Below are 19,038 nucleotides of genomic sequence, written 5' to 3'. Positions count from 1 at the left end.
GCGAAAATAGTTGCATTCGCCAATTGGTATACTTCCCATTTAACTTGCGCTCGTTTGCTTTCACCAATTCCAATTTTGCCCAAACGTTGAACTTTCACAATAGTTGCAGGTCTTCTTCCATTTTGCGTCCAGTTTCAAGAGCACACCCTTCCCAGTGTCCAGACAGGTTGTTGTTGTAGCGGTCCGCAGCGTTAGTAAAGTCAGTCATTTAGTCGTCCCCCGTTAGGCCTCAAACAAACACGTGCAACAATGCACTCAAAAACAACCTACAACACTTCACTAAACTAAGAATGAGCCAAAACCAAACAGACGAGTGGTAAAATACAGGTTAAGTTTAGGGGAAAGAATATAGCGATGTGTGTGTGCGGTGGACACATTCTGAAAACAGCAGCCAAACACAACCAAACAACTTCAACCAGCTCAAGGAATAACAAACGATTGGTGACTTGCATGCAGGGGTCCTCGCTCCCCCGTTGGTGGCCACGTTGTCCGGATTGTTCAGTCAAAAGCGCACAAAAAAACAAACAATCAACCGCGTTGCGTTGGAGCAAACTACCTTCCAGTCTACCAGGTGAAGCGCTCACAACACAGTTGCGTTGGAGCAGACTACCTTCCAAGCTACCAGGTGAAACGCTCCCAACACAGTTGCATTGGAGCAAACTACCTTCTAAGCTACCAGGTGAAACGCTCACAACACAGTTGCGTTGGAGCAAACTACCTTCCAGGCTACCAGGTGAAACGCTCACAACACAGTTGCGTTGGAGCAAACTACATTCCAGGCTACCAGGTGAAACGCTCCCAACACAGTTGCGTTGGAGCAACAAGCTTCCAGGCTACCAGGTGAAACGCTCCCAACACAGTTGCGTTGGAGCAACCAGCTTCCAGGCTACAAGGTGAAACGCTCACAACACAGTTGCGTTGGAGCAAACTACATTCCAGGCTACCAGGTGAAACGCTCCCAACACAGTTGCGTTGGAGCAACTAGCTCCCAGGCTACCAGGTGAAACGCTCCCAACACAGTTGCGTTGGAGCAACCAGCTTCCAGGCTACCAGGTGAAACGCTCCCAACACAGTTGCGTTGGAGCAAACTAGCTTCCAGGCTACCAGGTGAAACGCTCCGAACACAATTGCATTTGCTGTACAGTCAGTATGTTTACATACACTTCTTATAGCCATAGGTCGACTATACTCCCCAATTGGCCAACTGCAATTGTCCGAGTACATATTTCACATTATATTGCACAGAATAAAACCACATTGCAATGACTTAAAATCGTAGTGCATAGAATTGCAATGAATTGATATCTTAGTGCATAGAATTACAAAGAATTATAATCGTAATGCATAGAATTGCAAAGAATTAAAATCGTAGTGCATAGAATTGCAAATAATAAAAATCATATAGAGCATAGAATTGCAAATAATTAAAATCGTAATGCATAGAATTGCAAATAATTAAAATCGTAATGCATAGAATTGCAAAGAATTAAAATCATATAATGCATAGAATTGCAAAATAATTAAAATCGTAGTGCATAGAATTGCAAAGAATTAAAATCATATAATGCATAGAATTGCAAAATAATTAAAATCGTAGTGCATAGAATTGCAAAGAATTAGAATCGTAGTGCATAGAATTGCAAAGAATTAAAATCGTAGTGCATAGAATTGCAAAGAATCAAAATCATATAATGCATAGAATTGCAAAATAATTAAAATCGTAGTGCATAGAATTGCAAAGAATTAGAATCGTAGTGCATAGAATTGCAAAGAATTAAAATCGTAGTGCATAGAATTGCAAAGAATTAAAACCGTATTGCATAGAATCAAACCACATTGCAAGGAATTAAAATCATTTAGCACAGAATAAAACCACATTGAAGTATGAAGCAGCAGTAGCCTACAAGTTCAGCAGCAGTCAACAATTTGCAAATGTATGGAAAGTTGTAAAAAGGAAAGATTAAAAAAAGGGAGAATGTAGAGTACTGTGTGGATGTGTAAATCAACTAATCCATCTCCTAAATTCAAACCTACCAATCCAAAAACCAACAATTGAAACCAAACCATAGCATGCTCGCAGTCATTCGTCTAGTGAAGTCAGTCTGACAGCTTTTCATACACCAGTCCAGTGGGGTTTCGGGTGGAGCGAAAACAAACCCCATTGTGGAAGTTTGAGGTCACAACTTCACACTCGCCCTAATTTCGGTTTGCCAGACATCCGTTCTGGGTTTTTCCCAGAACTTCCAGTTCTTTGTGGATTCCTGAGGGAGGTGAAGCATCGGCAGAAGGTGCTGTGACATCAAATTGTAAACTCCAGAATTGCACAGATGTCATTTCCACTAGGGATGTTCTGTAGTCCAGTGGTGCTGTGAAACAAAAAAGCAATTGGCGAAAATAGTTGCATTCGCCAATTGGTATACTTACCAATTAACTTGCGCTTGTTTGCTTTCACCAATTCCAATTTTGCCCAAACGTTGAACTTTCACAATAGTTGCAGGTGTTCTTCCATTTTGCGTCCAGTTTCAAGAGCACACCCTTCCCAGTGTCCAGACAGGTTGTTGTTGTAGCGGTCCGCAGCGTTAGTAAAGTCAGTCATTTAGTCGTCCCCCGTTAGGCCTCATACAAACACGTGCAACAATGCACTCAAAAACAACCTACAACACTGCACTAAACTTAGAATGAGCCAAAACCAAACAGACGAGCGGTAAAATACAGGTTAAGTTTAGGGGAAAGAATATAGCGATGTGTGTGTGCGGTGGACACATTCTGAAAACAGCAGCCAAACACAACCAAACAACTTCAACCAGCTCAAGGAATAACAAACGATTGGTGACTTGCATGCAGGGGTCCTCGCTCCCCCGTTGGTGGCCACGTTGTCCGGATTGTTCAGTCAAAAGCGCACAAAAAACCAACAATCAACCGCGTTGCGTTGGAGCAAACTACCTTCCAGTCTACCAGGTGAAACGCTCACAACACAGTTGCGTTGGAGCAGACTACCTTCCAAGCTACCAGGTGAAACGCTCCCAACACAGTTGCATTGGAGCAAACTACCTTCTAAGCTACCAGGTGAAACACTCACAACACAGTTGCGTTGGAGCAAACTACCTTCCAGGCTACCAGGTGAAACGCTCCCAACACAGTTGCGTTGGAGCAACAAGCTTCCAGGCTACCAGGTGAAACGCTCCCAACACAGTTGCGTTGGAGCAACCAGCTTCCAGGCTACCAGGTGAAACGCTCACAACACAGTTGCGTTGGAGCAAACTACATTCCAGGCTACCAGGTGAAACGCTCCCAACACAGTTGCGTTGGAGCAACTAGCTTCCAGGCTACCAGGTGAAACGCTCCCAACACAGTTGCGTTGGAGCAACCAGCTTCCAGGCTACCAGGTGAAACGCTCCCAACACAGTTGCGTTGGAGCAAACTACCTTCCAAGCTACCAGGTGAAACGCTCCCAACACCGTTGCGTTGGAGCAAACTACCTTCCAGGCTACCAGGTGAAACGCTCCCAACACAGTTGCGTTGGAGCAAACTACCTTCCAGGCTACCAGGAGAAACGCTCACAACACAGTTGCGTTGGAGCAAACTACATTCCAGGCTACCAGGTGAAACGCTCCCAACACAGTTGCGTTGGAGCAACTAGCTTCCAGGCTACCAGGTGAAACGCTCCCAACACAGTTGCGTTGGAGCAACCAGCTTCCAGGCTACCAGGTGAAACGCTCCCAACACAGTTGCGTTGGAGCAAACTACCTTCCAAGCTACCAGGTGAAACGCTCCCAACACAGTTACGTTGGAGCAAACTAGCTTCCAGGCTACCAGGTGAAACGCTCCCAACACAATTGCTGTACAGTCAGTATGTTTACATACACTTCTTATAGCCATAGGTCGACTATACTCCCCAATTGGCCAACTGCAATTGTCCGAGTACATATTTCAGATTATATTGTACAGAATAAAACCACATTGCAATGACTTAAAATCGTAGTGCATAGAATTGCAAAGAATTGAAATCTTAGTGCATAGAATTGCAAAGAAATAAAATCGTATAATGCATGGAATTGCAAAGAATTAAAATCTTAGTGCATAGAATTGCAAAGAATTAAAATCGTATAATGCAAAGAATTGGAAAGAATGAAAAATCGTAGTGCATAGAATTGCAAATAATAAAAATCATAGAGCATAGAATTGCAAATCATTAAAATCGTAGTGCATAGAATTGCAAAGAATTGAAATCTTAGTGCATAGAATTGCAAAGAATTAAAATCGTATAATGCATAGAATTGCAAAGAAGGAAAAAACGTAGTGCATAGAATTGCAAAGAATTAAAACCGTATTGCATAGAATCAAACCACATTGCAAGGAATTAAAAACATTTAGCACAGAATAAAACCACATTGAAGTATGAAGCAGCAGTAGCCTACAAGTTTAACAGCAGTCAACAATTTGCAAATGTATGGAAAGTTGTAAAAAGGAAAGATTAAAAAAAGGGAGAATGTAGAGTACTGTGTGGATGTGTAAATCAACTAATCCATCTCCTAATTTCAAACCTACCAAGCCAAAAAACAACAATAGAAACCAAACCATAACATGCCCGCAGTCATTCGTCTAGTGAAGTCAGTCTGACAGCTTTTCATACACCAGTCCAGTGGGGTTACGGGTGGAGCGAAAACAAACCCCATTGTGGAAGTTTGAGGTCACAACTTCACACTCGCCCTAATTTCGGTTTGCCAGACATCCGTTCTGGGTTTTTCCCAGAACTTCCAGTTCTTTGTGGATTCCGGAGGGAGGTGAAGCATCGGTAGAAGGTGCTGTGACATCAAATTGTAAACTCCAGAATTGCACAGATGTCATTTCCACTAGGGATGTTCTGTAGTCCAGTGGTGCTGTGAAACAAAAAAGCAATTGGCGAAAATAGTTGCATTCGCCAATTGGTATACTTACCATTTAACTTGCGCTTGTTTGCTTTCACCAATTCCAATTTTGCCCAAACGTTGAACTTTCACAATAGTTGCAGGTGTTCTTCCATTTTGCGTCCAGTTTCAAGAGCACACCCTTCCCAGTGTCCAGACAGGTTGTGGTTGTTGTTGTTGTTGTTGTAGCGGTCCGCAGCGTTGGTAAAGTCAGTCGTTTAGTCGTCCCCGTTAGGCCTCATACAAACACGTGCAACAATGCACTCAAAAACAACCTACAACACTGCACTAAACTTAGAATGAGCCAAAACCAAACAGACGAGCGGTAAAATCCAGGTTAAATTTAGGGGAAAGAATATAGCGATGTTTGTGTGCGGTGGACACATTCTGAAAACAGCAGCCAAACACAACCAAACAACTTCAACCAGCTCAAGGAATAACAAACGATTGGTGACTTGCATGCAGGGGTCCTCGCTCCCCCGTTGGTGGCCACGTTGTCCGGATTATTCAGTCAAAAGCGCACAAAAAAACCAACAATCAACCGCGGGACCATTTTAATTCGCGTTTGGGAGCAACGCAAAAATATTCATCCCGCACTTCCGGGGCGAAACAGGTGAACTCAATTAATAGCTAATGAGAACGAGAACGGGATGGCTGTGACAAGCCAGAAGCTCGAGCCGATAAAGAGTTTCCCTCCGTATCGAACGCAGCGCATGAAAAGCCTTTCTAGAATAAAAGTGATCAAATATTAATGTAGCCTACCTTTTCTATTTAGTATTTGGGTCGCATACGAACTAGGTATAATGAAGCCATTTGGAAATGTGATTATTGCAATTATTGATATCTACTGTTTGGTGTATTAGTCTGTCCTGTCGGGCTCTCAATAACCCCTTCATAACAAGATAAGCGATCTCCCAAATTGATGAAAACCAACTCTGTTATTGATTATCCCTCTCCATTGTGAGGCTTTACCCCAAAGAAATGTAACAGTGCCCAGGTCAATCCAAACCCGGGATATATTATATTCAAGAATTTAATTATTTATCGTGTTTACGTGTTTGGGTGTGTGTGTGTGTGTGTGTGTGTGTGTGTGTGTGTGTGTGTGTGTGTGTGTGTGTGTGTGTGTGTGTGTGTGTGTGTGTGTGTGTGTGTGTGTGTGTGTGTGTGTGTGTGTGTGTGTGTACGACGTTTCTCCCTGTGTTTATTACATTTATTTAAAACAAGACACATTTGCAGTTCGGTGGTCCGAGGATCTCGTCACTGCTTTTTGCAGATGATGTGGTCCTCATTGGATCATCGGCCTGTGACCTTCAGCACTCACTGGATCGGCTGGCGGCCGAGTGCGGCTGGGATGAGGATCAGCACCGCTAAATCTGAGGCCACATATTATTTCGTACACTCAATTATATTAGCTAAGTCAAATAAACCAAAGACAGAAGACTTTGTATCATTGATTTTTATTTTCACCCCAGGCAAAAAATTTGATCTGTAAAGAAGAAAAAAAAAAAGCTTCCATAAATGTTTGACAAAGGCAAGTATCAAGGTATTTTTCTGGCCCATAGCAAGCAACCCTGTTCCCGGTTTCCAGGTCCGTCAATTTCAGCAGTGGTACACCTGTCAGGCACATACACACACACACACACGTACGAAGGCAACACAAGGTCAATCAAAGTACACAACATGTAGCCTACATTGGTTTGGATGAGATTACCTGTTAAACGCATGCTATTACCTGCATAACCTGATTGGATGATATAGTGATCAGGTCATCTGCTGATTACGCGCACACACCTGTGGTCTAGTACCTCAATGAAGAAACCCTGAAAGCATGTGTACATTTTTTGAAAGACTCCAGCGGGTTTGTTTTTCCTCGTGGAAGACAAACAGTATTTAATTTAATAAAAATAAACTTAATATTTCTTTTTTTTTAAATATCCAGATATTCATTTGGATGGCCAGTTCTACATATAATCTAGCAACATTTCCTCATTTTAACTTAATAGTTTATTTTCTGAATGAAAAAAATGCATTATCCACCATCAGAGGAACCCAAATTTGATAATATAGGGATAAGTAACGTCACACGAGGAGCAGTTAGTTACTTATATACTTTATTTTCTTTGGAAATGAACTATAACCAACCATTCATATCACATCGTTTATTCAACATTTTAAGCTCACTTGGCTAGCATATACAACAAAACTAGCGAGCTTAAGAAAAAAAATTGCAGCATTATCATGTCTAGTTGAATGGCATTTGTTCGTCTCGGGGGGACACAAGGACTGTCGACTGTAGCGGGATAAGGCGATGAGGTACACTAGGAGAGAGCAGGGGTGGACGTCGGACATTAACAGAGCGTGATTGTCTACCGAAAAAGCGTTTCAAACTCGCCTCTTGGTACCGTGTTGGTTCGGTGAGACCAACCAACCCTTTCAAACATATTCAAGGAAAACAAAATAAAACTAGTCCCAAGCGGAGCAAACACATACAAATACGGACAAATAACACGGTCGTTTTTATTTCTGACCTTGCAGACGAAATGAAAATCTAACACCACCTCACTACCGAGTTTATTCATCATGACATTTCGTTTTGATAAACCCAGCTCAGCGGGAAAGACACGGGCAAGCCCGCTAGAGACCTCGTGCTACACTAGAGTGCAATATCCAGTCAAGTGATTAATTGAAGCGTTTATAAGCACGCAGAGAAATCCTTTGCTCCTACCTTTTCCTTTTACATTCACTCCGGGCTTTTATTTATTTTTTGCCTGTAATGCCCCGGGCAAAACCAGATACATGGAAGAGATTGGAAAGGCAGAATACATGTGGGCTGTAGGGTGGGAAGAGATGCTACAACACTGTTCAAGCCATATGGCTCTGCCAAACATCTGCTTGTCAGTGCAACCCTCATCACACCCGTTCATCTCTTACTAAACAACCTTAACTGGTTAGTCCCGGTATAAAACGGGGGCGCGGTCCCCGGCCCGACACCCCCACGAGAACCTTAACTGCAAAGTGAGTTTCCTTTTTTAGGAAAAAACTGAACGCATCGGTGTTCCTTCCCAGCCATATTGTAAATAATATAGGGACAAGATCATTGTTAAAAAAAAGGTTTCTGGTAGAAACCGGTTAAGGCATGATTTGTGTTTCAAGGAGACTGCAAACTTGAAAGGCCATCAAGACACAGGGAATGTGTGGTTTTCTCTTACTTCAATAAATACAACCCAGCGAGACGGCCAAGGGAGGAAGGGTTTTGAGACGGAAACCAAACAGGTAAAAATGTCAACCGAGCGGTTTGGACGACCGGATCCCGCAGTCACCAGCTACAGCCTCGGCAACACTTTTGGTTCGCTCAGTTTCCTCTGCAAAAAAACAAATCACCCGTGGAAACACAACCAGTGTTTCCTCGTTCCTCTCCACCCTGTGTGGCAACTGACTTGTGCCACAAACAGCCCCGCGGCTCACACACCGAGACCTCTCAACTGTACAAGGACCACCTCGCTAAAGACCTTCCTCCACCACCAGCCCTCGCCGCAGTGGAATGGAAGTGATGGAAGCTCCTCAGCGCTGTGTTGGTGGGTGGCCTGCTACTGTAACATGAGCAGAGGGCCTCACCCACCCTGATGGGCTCTGTATGCGTTCACTATTGATATACTGTCAGGGATCTGGTTCATTATGCATCCACAGTCTCAAGCTGAAGCTTCTAGAAACGTGTAATATGGTGTGTGTGTGTGTGTGTGTGTGTGTGTGTGTGTGTGTGTGTGTGTGTGTGTGTGTGTGTGTGTGTGTGTGTGTGTGTGTGTGTGTGTGTGTGTGTGTGTGAGAGACAGTGCACGGCGTCTGTGGGTGGGTAGCGTACAGCAGCGGGTGGGCACTGCAGTAGGGAAGGGACAGAGAGTGGAATCCCAGAGGTGATGGTGGGGATGGGGCTGGGGTGGGCGGAGTTTACTAATCCCCCCCTCTCCGTCCCCCCTCCTCCTCCTCGCTCTCTCTCTCCTCATAGGACGGTGGTCTCGGTTTCCAGGTCAAGGTCTTTGAGCGTGAAGGGGGGGAGGGTGGAGGAGGTGGTGGTGGTGGGGGAGGGGTCTGGCTGCTGGTCCGCATCGAGCACAGGGACCAGGGCTCGGGTTAGGCCTTTGAAAGACATGGCCGGGTCTGTGGAGACACACACACACACACATACACACACATTTGTTGATCTCCTGCTAACCACAACATCACGCACACAAACATGGACTAAATGAACAAGTTATTGGGCATTGTACTGATAGACATTCTGAATGTGGTGCCTGGGTTTCTATTTGATACATGTCACCATACACATGTACATGAATAGATGTAAGGCTCTCTCCCGAGCGGTTGTGTTGTTACCTGGTATGTTTCACATGCATTTATGTTTCACACGGGACATGCTCATGCTTGTGTTCATGCTTGCATTGACACTACAAAACCATTTCGAAGCTTGGAAACATTTAAGCAGCAATGTCGTTTTGCCATTCGGTTATAAAAGCCTTCATAGGGTCTATCTGCAGTATGTTTTAGGCGTTGTGCGCTTTATGTCCAGCAGGTGGCAGTGTTGAGCTAAAGCTGAGGGCAACACGTAAAGGACAGCAGAAGAGGGCAGAATGAGTGATGTAACAGCTGTTCGCTGCTAGCCAGAGGCTCGGAAAAAATGTTTTAGTAGAATGTTCAAGAATGGCTCTGGGTTGCAACAGTTTACAAAACTCCCTTGGGGTAAATGAACTATGAAACATTCTGCGACCCAGGGCAAATTCAGCTGACTAAATGCACCAAATTCCTCTCATTAGTAATTGGGAAATAAACACAGGGTTCAATCTTGAATACTTTCCCATGACGAATAGCACAGAAGAGCTTACAAAAACATGCATCTTCATGCTTTGCATGTTTCCATGGGTACACATGCAGTATGCAACTCAGTGAACCCTGGTGTTAATAAAACAACCATGACAGGGGACATCAGGGCACGTGCATGTGACGCGCACGGAGGGCTGATGTGTAGTGCTGGAGTCGGACACATGAATATCCAGTTCCTTGCGAGAATATGTCGGATGATGTACAACCATATATGGACAACAAGTAAACCCTATTACTTAATAAACCAAGATAATCAAACATTGAACTTATATCGATAAGAAGGATTTGAAACAGACGAAACTGTACATTGTTCCTTAAGGTATTAGCTGAACTTCAAGTACAAGCCTTTAAGAATGAAAGTTCAGCTCCTGTGTTGACCAATGGGATGTGGTCTGTGGGTCGCTGGGGTTAAGTGCTCACCAAGAGCTCAATGCAAGGCCGGCTTGTAAATCCAATTTCAGTCGATTACAAATCACAGTTTAATGGAGACCTGCAGCTTACGTCTAATACCTTTGACTTGTTTCTAACGTCGGTTGCAAACCCTTCCAAAAAAACCATTGAAAATATAACGATGAGTAATGAAGGTTAGATAAAATCGAATGATCGGTGACGGTGAAATCCCAGTGGACAGCAGGCAAAACGAGAAGAGGCAAACGAAAATAAACTGCAGGAGCTGTGAATGTCAATTCAGTTAACCACAAACCTGGTCCTAGACGCTCTTCAACCTGCGGAGGTGGAGGATGGCAATACGACACCGTTAGAGAGGGCAGTCACACAGAGCTCTCCAGTACAGGCCAGTTGAAACCACGTCCTGCTACAGCGGGCCACAGCCCCACGGAACGTTTCCCACTACATCATGTTCGATGGAACCGGTTCAATACAGGCGACAGGAGACGGCGTGTGCTCACCCAAGATCTTGTACGAGGCGGCGCAGATCCCGTTGGCGTCTCCCGCGGCGACGGGAGGCTGCGGCGGCGGCGGGATGCTGGGTCTGTTCCGGGGACGGGGGACCGGGCGGGGCCGGGGCAGCGAGCCCGACTGGAAGGGGGAGGGGGCGGAGGGAGCAACCGGCCCGGGGCTGTCCTGGGCGGGGGCGGCGGGCGAGTAAGGAGGGGGTGTGTCCGGCGGGGTGGGGGTGTCTGGGGGGGAGGCGTCCCCCCGTCCCCCCGGGGGCTCCGCGCTCGCCGGGGGCTGGCCCAGCGACCGGGGCTGGCTGGAGGGGCTGGTCTGGGTGGGGGGCTGCGGGGGCGGGTGGTTGGGCGCCTGGATGGGGGGCTGGTTGCTGGAGGGGCGGCGCGGGGTGGCGCACGGCCCCGGGGAGGGGGCGGTGGGCGAGGTGGGGGAGTGGCTGGAGATGGGCCGCGTGGTGGGGCTCAGGGACTGGGAGGAGCCGGAGGAGGAGGTGGAGGAGGTGGAGGAGGAGGAGGAGGCCGAGGACTGGTGGTTGGTGGAGGTGCTCAGAGGGTGGCTGGGTGGAGGGTTTGAGGGCTTGGGCGGGGCCGGGGCCGGCTTCTTGGCTGAAAGAGTGGAGGTGAAACCTCATGGTAAGAACAATCACTCGTGACCATACAGGGCTCTTACATCAGAGTGCATCATGGGGGTTTTCATGGTCATACTCCACCACTTAGGGATGACTCAACAGAGATGTAGCACTGTCAAATCCTTAGGAAGCATATATACACTGATCAGTGTTTTGCCATGGTACACATGAGAGACGTGGTGGCCATCACAATGTAACCAATGACAACATAACAATTCCACGATTATATACAAAACACACCAAAACACCATTATTACCAACCGCATTGCCATGCTCCTATACTGCCAAAACGGCGTGGGCTCACCTCTGTGCATCAGATGTTTACCGGGGGCCGTAGATCCGGCCCCGGGGGTCCCCAGCTGGCCCCCGCCCCAGGAGCCATTCCTCTGGTGCAGGGCGGGCTCTCGAGGCTTGGGGTTGCTGGGGTGACAGGAAGAAAGGACAGAACTTAGAGCTCGATCTGCGGGGAGCTGAGGTGCTGCTTGATGACTCAGATAGAGGTCTCGGCTCAGCATGCAAGGGCCACTGGGGTCAAACGCAGAGAGCCCAGCGCACGCACGCTTGGAAACGGATCCGTATCTAGTGACCCAGCGGGCCGGTCGACGTGTCAGACCGGTCTCCTCCAGTTCCTCTCGCTGATACGACTTCTGTAGGATCAATAAGAATGCTGAATCCAATCATCTGTCCGGAGTTATGAATGCCGTCCTTTCAGCGGCCGACTCAAAGACACCCTTCAGGGCTGGCATGAAGGCCACCAATGTCTCCGAAGGGGCCCGCTTGGTGTGAGCGGCTCCCTGTAGACGTTACTGTTTTAGGGAAGAGGCACGGGGGCCCTGGGAGGGGGGGGGGCGGGCCCCTGTGTGTGGGGAATGCGAGGCCGATGACAGCGTGCATTGTGTGGCGGCGTTTCAGTGGGTCGGGTCGCGACGGGTCAAAGAGCTGGATCAGGACTTGTGAACCAAACCAAACCAAAACGATAGGCAAATGTGTTGCTTAAAGTCAGGAGGCTGAGTGGATCGGGCACCAAAGAAGTCTGCTGACATTAACAACATAGCCAATTAGGATTAACTGCCTATAATACGAATTCATCTAAGAGATGCATATCTAAAGGGACATACGAGGTACACAGATATTGGACATTAAGGGTCAGGAGGAAGTGATTCATCTTGCACAAGAATTTCAATCTTGTTCCCGGCTATCGAAACTGATACAAAGCACTACGACTGTTCCTTACTAGTCCAATCAGCAATGACTTGGCTGCAAACCTCATCAAAGACCTGTAACGTGACGCTCAGCTCCGGGAGGTCTGCGCGTCTCTGGGCACGCTTAGCTCCTCAGTTAGCAAAGAGGCGAGAACCAAAAAGGGAGCGACGTGGATCTGTGCACACCGTGCAGAAGCAGACGCGTGATCAGGCCTTTACTCTCCTTGCATGCAGGGCCCTTGATGTCAATTGACCAGCAAGGCCGGGGTCAGAGGTCGACCTTACCTGATGTCCTCTGTGCTCTGGGCGAGCATCTGCTGAGCGGTCGCCAGAGCCGCCATGCTCGCCGCCAAGCTGGGCAGGCAGTGCTCCGCGGCCCCCAGCCCCCCCGCCGGGGCCGGGGGCTGGGGCTCGGGCGTGGGGTGGGGGACCTGCCCGCCACCGCCCCCGCCCTGACCCAGCCCCAGCCCGGGGGCCTCCACGGGGGGCAAGGGGGGCTGGAAGGCGGGCGAAGCATGCTGCTTTCTACCTAACGTGTTGCTGCCTCTACGGAGGGTGTGGTTGTCCGAGTGCTTGTTAGCGGAGCTACGGGAGGGAGGGAGGGAGGGAGGGAGGGGAGGGTGGGGGGGGGGAGGGGGGGGGGGGGAGGCGAGTGGAGGAAAGACACCACAGAATCACCCATAAGCACACAGGAGAGGTTACGGAATTGAACAGAAGAATTAAGAACCTGTTAGAATTAATGAGCAGAAACAGAATCGACCGAGAATCCCAGAATCCTCACATGCCCAAAGCTGACTAGTCATTAGATTGATCACGTTTGATTATGTTTTATTACATATGTATAAAAGGTATCACTCCAAAAAAGAAAAGCAGTAAAAAAAAAAATCAAGGGGTCTATCAGTTAGATAGTTACCGGTAATTAAAATGGACAATAATATTTCAAAACAGATTATTTTATACCCCAAAACAAGGTTTGCAGATCATTGTTTGACTAAGAAGCATCTTATTTTGGAATGACACCCTTCAACAAGGCAGCCCCCAAAGCAAATCACACATTTAGAAGAAGTGACTGAATGAATCAAACATTGGCTGGTGAACATGGCTGCAGTACAGGAGCCTCTGGGGGCTGAAGAGGACCAGACGTCAGCACCGAGGGGATGGGGGTCAAGGTACGGGTCTGGGGTGGGGGGGTCTGGCGGTCTGGGCCTTGGCCGTACCTCTCCTTGCGCGAGGCGTCGCTGGGCTCGGGACACACCATGCTGCCGGGCCTCTTCCGCTCCACCGTGCTGCAGTCGTAGTCCAGGTGGTTGCTGGAGCCCGAGGCGGGCGCAGGCATGGCGAACATGCCCGACACGTTGAACTCAACGTCTGGGGAGGGAGAGGGGGGAGGAGGGAAGGGACGAAGGTCACTGGCTGATGGGGAGGTGGCCGTGCGCCAGCTGGCTTTGGTCATGTATTAGTGGAGGGTTGTGATGCCCTTGGCCGCATTGTGTTGCAATCTCCCCGCGTCCGCCATCAGTCTGATGCCCTCATGTCTGATTATAAAGAGGTGAATGGGGAGTTTTTCAATTTGTTTTGTAGCATAAGACTTTGCGAGCTATGTTCTGTCACAAACATCCTTCTCAGAATAAATCTTGAATCCTGACATTTTACCCGAAAAACCCGATACCCAATAATAATGAAATCATTAATGACTAAACTAGACATTAGTGGCCATAAACTGGATCAGGACTGTATCGGTCGGTGTTTTCTTTTCATTTGGATTAAAGGTATGAATAGCGGTGGAACAATACTTGGAATTTAACTGTTATCATGATGACATTCTTCAATACAATATCTACTGGAGAAAGACAGAGTGAAAAATCTTTGCATAGTTATATTGTTCATATATTTCCAATCTGACCAACTATAGATTATTAACTTTTAGCTGAGTATATGCGTGTGGCGATTGCTCTGAATGCATTCGACAGGACCAAGAGGTTGGTGCCAGTACAACCAGAAAGGACATACCCTCGGGGAAGAACCAGTGGGCGTGCTGGATGATGGGTTCTATGATGGTGACCACGTGCACAGAGGTGGCTGCAGCCATCTCCGCCAGGCTCCTGGGAGGGGGGACACACACACACACACACACACATACATACGCACACACATACACGTTATGCCTTGGACACTAGAGATCGAGCACAGGACCTTTCGGCTTAGCAGCGACACCCAAGAACTACCCTGCTCCATTCATGACTCCTACGGATTGCAGAAATCTGTATACATTATATTTGTACTTTACGTAACCATTTATTTTTGCTGCTGAAACAACAGAATTTCCCTTCAGGGATTAATCAAGTTACTTTGTGCGTTGTCCCCCCCCTCACCCCTCGGTCTTGGCCCAGAGTAGGTTGGGACCCAGGACGATGGCGATGTTGCTGGGCGTCATCTTGTTCTGCTCGCTGTCCTCGGCCAGCTTGGCCAGGAACTTGACCAGATACCTGCAGAGCCGAGAAGCAGACGGCCGCATGAGCTCCGGAACCCCCAGAGACCTTTCTACACGTTTTTCTCAAAGGATTATTTACAGTCGTCAAAATGTTTTATCATCAGACGTTCAGTATAACATACTCTTCAACATGGCGGCGTCCAACAGAAAATGTCATGAAGCACTGTAACTTAAAAGCACTAAAGAGTGAGCAGTAGAACGAGGCCTCACCGCAGGTTAGCTTTGTTGTTCTTTGGTAGTTGGTCACATACGACCCAAAGGGCCTGCAGCCTCTTATCTGGATCTGAAACACTAGGATGACCAGACACACGCCTGGTTAGTCAGCACAGTGGGGAAAGACATTATGATCGGATTTCATATTTCTGGTGAGAAGGACCTTTGTTAGAGTGGCCCTAAAACGTCGTTATCGACGTTTTATAAAACCAACATTTTCTCTTTCTGTGACACAAGATCATCTACGGCCTTTAGACCACATTTAGTGGGCAATTCCCAAATTTTTAATCGGCTGAGCCCAGAACGTTACCTGGAGGCCTGTATCCAATCATCGTAGAGCTGGAAAGTCATCAAAGGGTCTGGAAGTTCCCTCAGGTATGACTTCAGGGCTCCTATGAATACAAACACAGAGTTTAAACCAAGGGGAAACAATGCACTTTCTCTGATCTGCTCATTGCTCTGTGGAAGAAATCAAGCTGTTCTTCAGACTGACCGCGTAGCTCAAAGGGATTGTTCTCTCTTGAAAGAGGGTTGCTTTCAGGTCATTGGTGTTTGTGTGTTCAATTGCTTTCATTTAAAGTCGGCATGTGTTACATTTCAACTAGCTCTCAGCTTAAAAGCACCAGGACATATCAGACTATAGTCAAGGCTGATCGAAAGTGATTCCAATAACTTTAATAAATCACATCCTATGACTGATATATTCTGGCCAGCACATACCTCTGTCTTTGTTTACAAGAATCTGACCATCGGCACTCCCAAAGCCCCTCCCACTCACACCACCCAGCCAGCCGAGCTACCATAGATCGTCCCACAGTTGTCAGAGTGGACAGAACATTGAGTTTATGATTCTGAGAGCCTCCCACCACCAACTCAATCTTCCACCCCGCCACCATAAGAAGGCCTTCCGTGTCCTGACCCCAATAGGGGTCGGGACGGTAGGGATTTGGGACGTACCAGCTACGGCGTGGGGGTCACAGTAGAACTCCTGCAGCTGTGAGGTGGAACAGTCCAGGGCGGCTTTGAGCTTCTTCAGTTTGGAAGCCCCGGCTGCTATTCTGAACAAACCCTGTACACACACACAGTCGTAAATAAAGTGTACAATAAAAGCGACAAAAACACATTCATTATACACACAAGGACCTTCTCTCGGGGAAACCAACATTTGGTTTACCCATATGGTCACACACACTTCCCCAAACAAACACTTTTCAGCCCAGTTAAACGCTTTAAAACTGGAAAACACAGTGTACACTCTCCTTCTCTCACTCCGCACAGAATGAAACCCTTAAGGCACACACAGGCTGGCAAACAAACACACCCAGCCCTGCACACACCAACGTCAGTGTCACAGCAAAACAAAAGGAGTCCTCACACACAAACGCACACACATACAGGTCTCACCGGGGACTCAATGGCATGACAATCAATGTGGTGCATACACACACGCATGCAAACACAGTCGCACACACAGTTGCACACACTTCTGATTTAGAGACAGGAGACACATGGATTCCATTGTGTGCTAAAATCGTCTCTGGCATGGGGGGAGAACGAAGGGGGGGGGGGGGGGGCTTCATAAATTGCTGCAGCGTCCGACAGGCTCTCTGTATGATGTTTGGCGCGCAGAGAGAATCCAAAGGAGGCGTTTCCTCTGTTTACAGCCTATCTGTGGACGCGGCTCCCCTGGCCGGAGAAATAACGTCTTCCAAGTCCTTCTCGTCTAGGCTATTCTACGGACCCGAAGCACTGGCCTCGCTGGGGTAGCTTAGCATGCTAAAACAGCGAGCTCCTGGGTTGGGCCTTTATCTAATTTCAAATTACCTTTTATTTGAGATGTCATACAAAGATGACCCATCACATACTACGAGAACACACACACACACACACACAGACACACACACTTAATTGAAAATTGGGAAACCGTAATCCAAAGTGCGAATCAATTAATCAATTAACTCCTGACCAATGGGTGAGCCCTCCCAGTGCTGTGCGTACCTCCTCCTTCATGCCCGTCTCCAGCAGCATCATGACGCAGGCTTCCATGGGCAGAGCGATCTCCCTGCTGCTCCTCTTCAGGTGCTCGTCCAGCCCCGTGCCAAACGCTGGCTTCTCCGTCCACGAGTCTGCAGGGGGAAGGGGACACCGCTTGAAGCCCAGACGCACACATCAGGACCCACTAGTGTTACCGTCATTTATTTACATTCTCAAAGTGACGCCGTTCATTCCATTTGACTATTAACCACTATATCTATCATTCAGCAGACGCTTTAATACACAGTGAGCCACCATTTTAGATGCATCCCTTTAAGGCGCAGGTTGGATTTCAGAGGCGTTTTCCTCCGGGACGCAAACCCAAAACCTTTTGTCTGCAAACACCCCACCCACGAGCCTATCCTGCCCCTAAAGGGACTACCAAGTCTGGTTTGCATTGCTTTTCCGTTGAGACTCGTACATTTTAGCGACCCTGGCATCAAACGGCTGTTTCCACGCGGTTGATGACGCAGTGCATGTGATGCTCAGCGAGGGAGCGGTGCTGATCGGGTGATACGGGCCGGCCGCCTGCTGAGTCCCGGTGCTTAGGAACGAACAAAGCAGCTCTCGGTAAATATCCAGCCGTCAGGTGATATTCCACACCTTAGACTGGGAAGTGCTCGGAGAGGCACATTGCCAGGCGGCACAGCACCGAACACCTCAAACCAATAAGGACAAACATGACCATTGTATCCAGCCACGCCAAAGCCAATGAGATCGACTTTAGTCTACCCGAGTACAAGTCCAATTGAACTTGAAGGAGGTCCAAACTATGGAAATGTCATTATTGCAGATCAGCAATAATAGTGGCCAAACAGGCTGGTACTCCGACAAAAGGGCTTACTCACTGCCTGAAGTCTCAGCTGTCCTCTCCACTTCCACTCACCCTCCCCCACACACCCTCCCCCTCCCTCTCTCCCTCTCTCTCTCTCTCTCTCTCTCAAATAGTTCCATAAACGTTAGGAAATCGACCCGGTCTTAGATTTCAGCAGAGCTGCTGCCAGAGCTCCAAGTAAGAGCTGTGTGCATAATGTGCAGTGAGTCAGGCTTTCTGTAGCGGGGTGCTGTCTGCAGCCAGGGCCCCAGGGCACGCTGCCCACCACACGCTTCTCGGCTAGCGCACGTGATCAGATAACCTGTCACGTGTTGGGGTTTCTCGTATGGCTTTTCTTCTTTTTTCAGGAAGCCCAATACCCCAGTGTTTACATTTCAGTGATCAGCCGAGGGTATGGGAGAGAGACAGAGACAGAGAGAGCGAGACACACACACACACACACACAGGTAGAGAAACAGAGAGACCAGGGAAGGGTCCACGTGGGTTCAATGTGAGTGTGGTTAAGCAGTGTATGTGGAGTACATGAGTCATGATCTCATGCTGGGAGAACAGGCTGGCTGGTGGGTTAGAAAGAACACATGTGTTCCTGCTGCACAACAACAAGAGCCTCTAGCTTTACCACCTCAGAGAGAGAGCGAGACAGACAGAAAACCAATCACGGTGATCAGGATTAAACAAGGAGCGAAATACAAAACTGTCTCGCGGCCAAGTTCCGACCAAAACAACTGTTCATGGAACAATCTGGGGCATCTGGCTGTCATGACGACAAAGCCAGATTGACTGTCGGACATCATCATGATTCTACAGTCAGCGACCCAACCACACCACTGATACACCCAAATGTAACAACCCCCACACCCCCAGCACACACACACACACACACACACACAGACACGCACCAACATATTATTCGGCCAGCAATCATAGCCACTCCGTTAAAA

At 47.8% G+C, this 19,038-nt stretch overlaps 1 protein-coding gene across 1 annotated transcript in view; it reads right to left on the bottom strand.

Annotated features, from left to right (window-relative positions):
* Positions 1-8,863: 8,863 nt before the first annotated feature.
* arhgap17a (Rho GTPase activating protein 17a) overlaps positions 8,864-19,038 on the bottom strand; it is a 32,521-nt gene continuing 22,346 nt past the window's right edge. Inside the window, exons 10-20 of the mRNA XM_056577193.1 lie at positions 17,227-17,354; positions 16,186-16,297; positions 15,539-15,620; positions 15,226-15,306; positions 14,897-15,010; positions 14,535-14,626; positions 13,742-13,892; positions 12,810-13,109; positions 11,627-11,742; positions 10,691-11,299; positions 8,864-9,062 (exon numbers count right to left, since the gene is read on the bottom strand). Coding sequence (XP_056433168.1) covers positions 8,905-9,062; positions 10,691-11,299; positions 11,627-11,742; positions 12,810-13,109; positions 13,742-13,892; positions 14,535-14,626; positions 14,897-15,010; positions 15,226-15,306; positions 15,539-15,620; positions 16,186-16,297; positions 17,227-17,354 — 1,943 coding nt within the window. The 3' untranslated portion in view covers positions 8,864-8,904. The remainder of the gene's footprint in view (positions 9,063-10,690; positions 11,300-11,626; positions 11,743-12,809; positions 13,110-13,741; positions 13,893-14,534; positions 14,627-14,896; positions 15,011-15,225; positions 15,307-15,538; positions 15,621-16,185; positions 16,298-17,226; positions 17,355-19,038) is intronic.

The sequence above is a fragment of the Gadus chalcogrammus genome, chromosome 18 (genome assembly GCF_026213295.1).
Source record: "Gadus chalcogrammus isolate NIFS_2021 chromosome 18, NIFS_Gcha_1.0, whole genome shotgun sequence".
Taxonomy (NCBI): Eukaryota; Metazoa; Chordata; class Actinopteri; order Gadiformes; family Gadidae; genus Gadus; species Gadus chalcogrammus.
The sequence above is the reverse complement of the archived record's forward strand: the minus strand, read 5'-3'. Positions and strand labels throughout refer to the sequence as shown.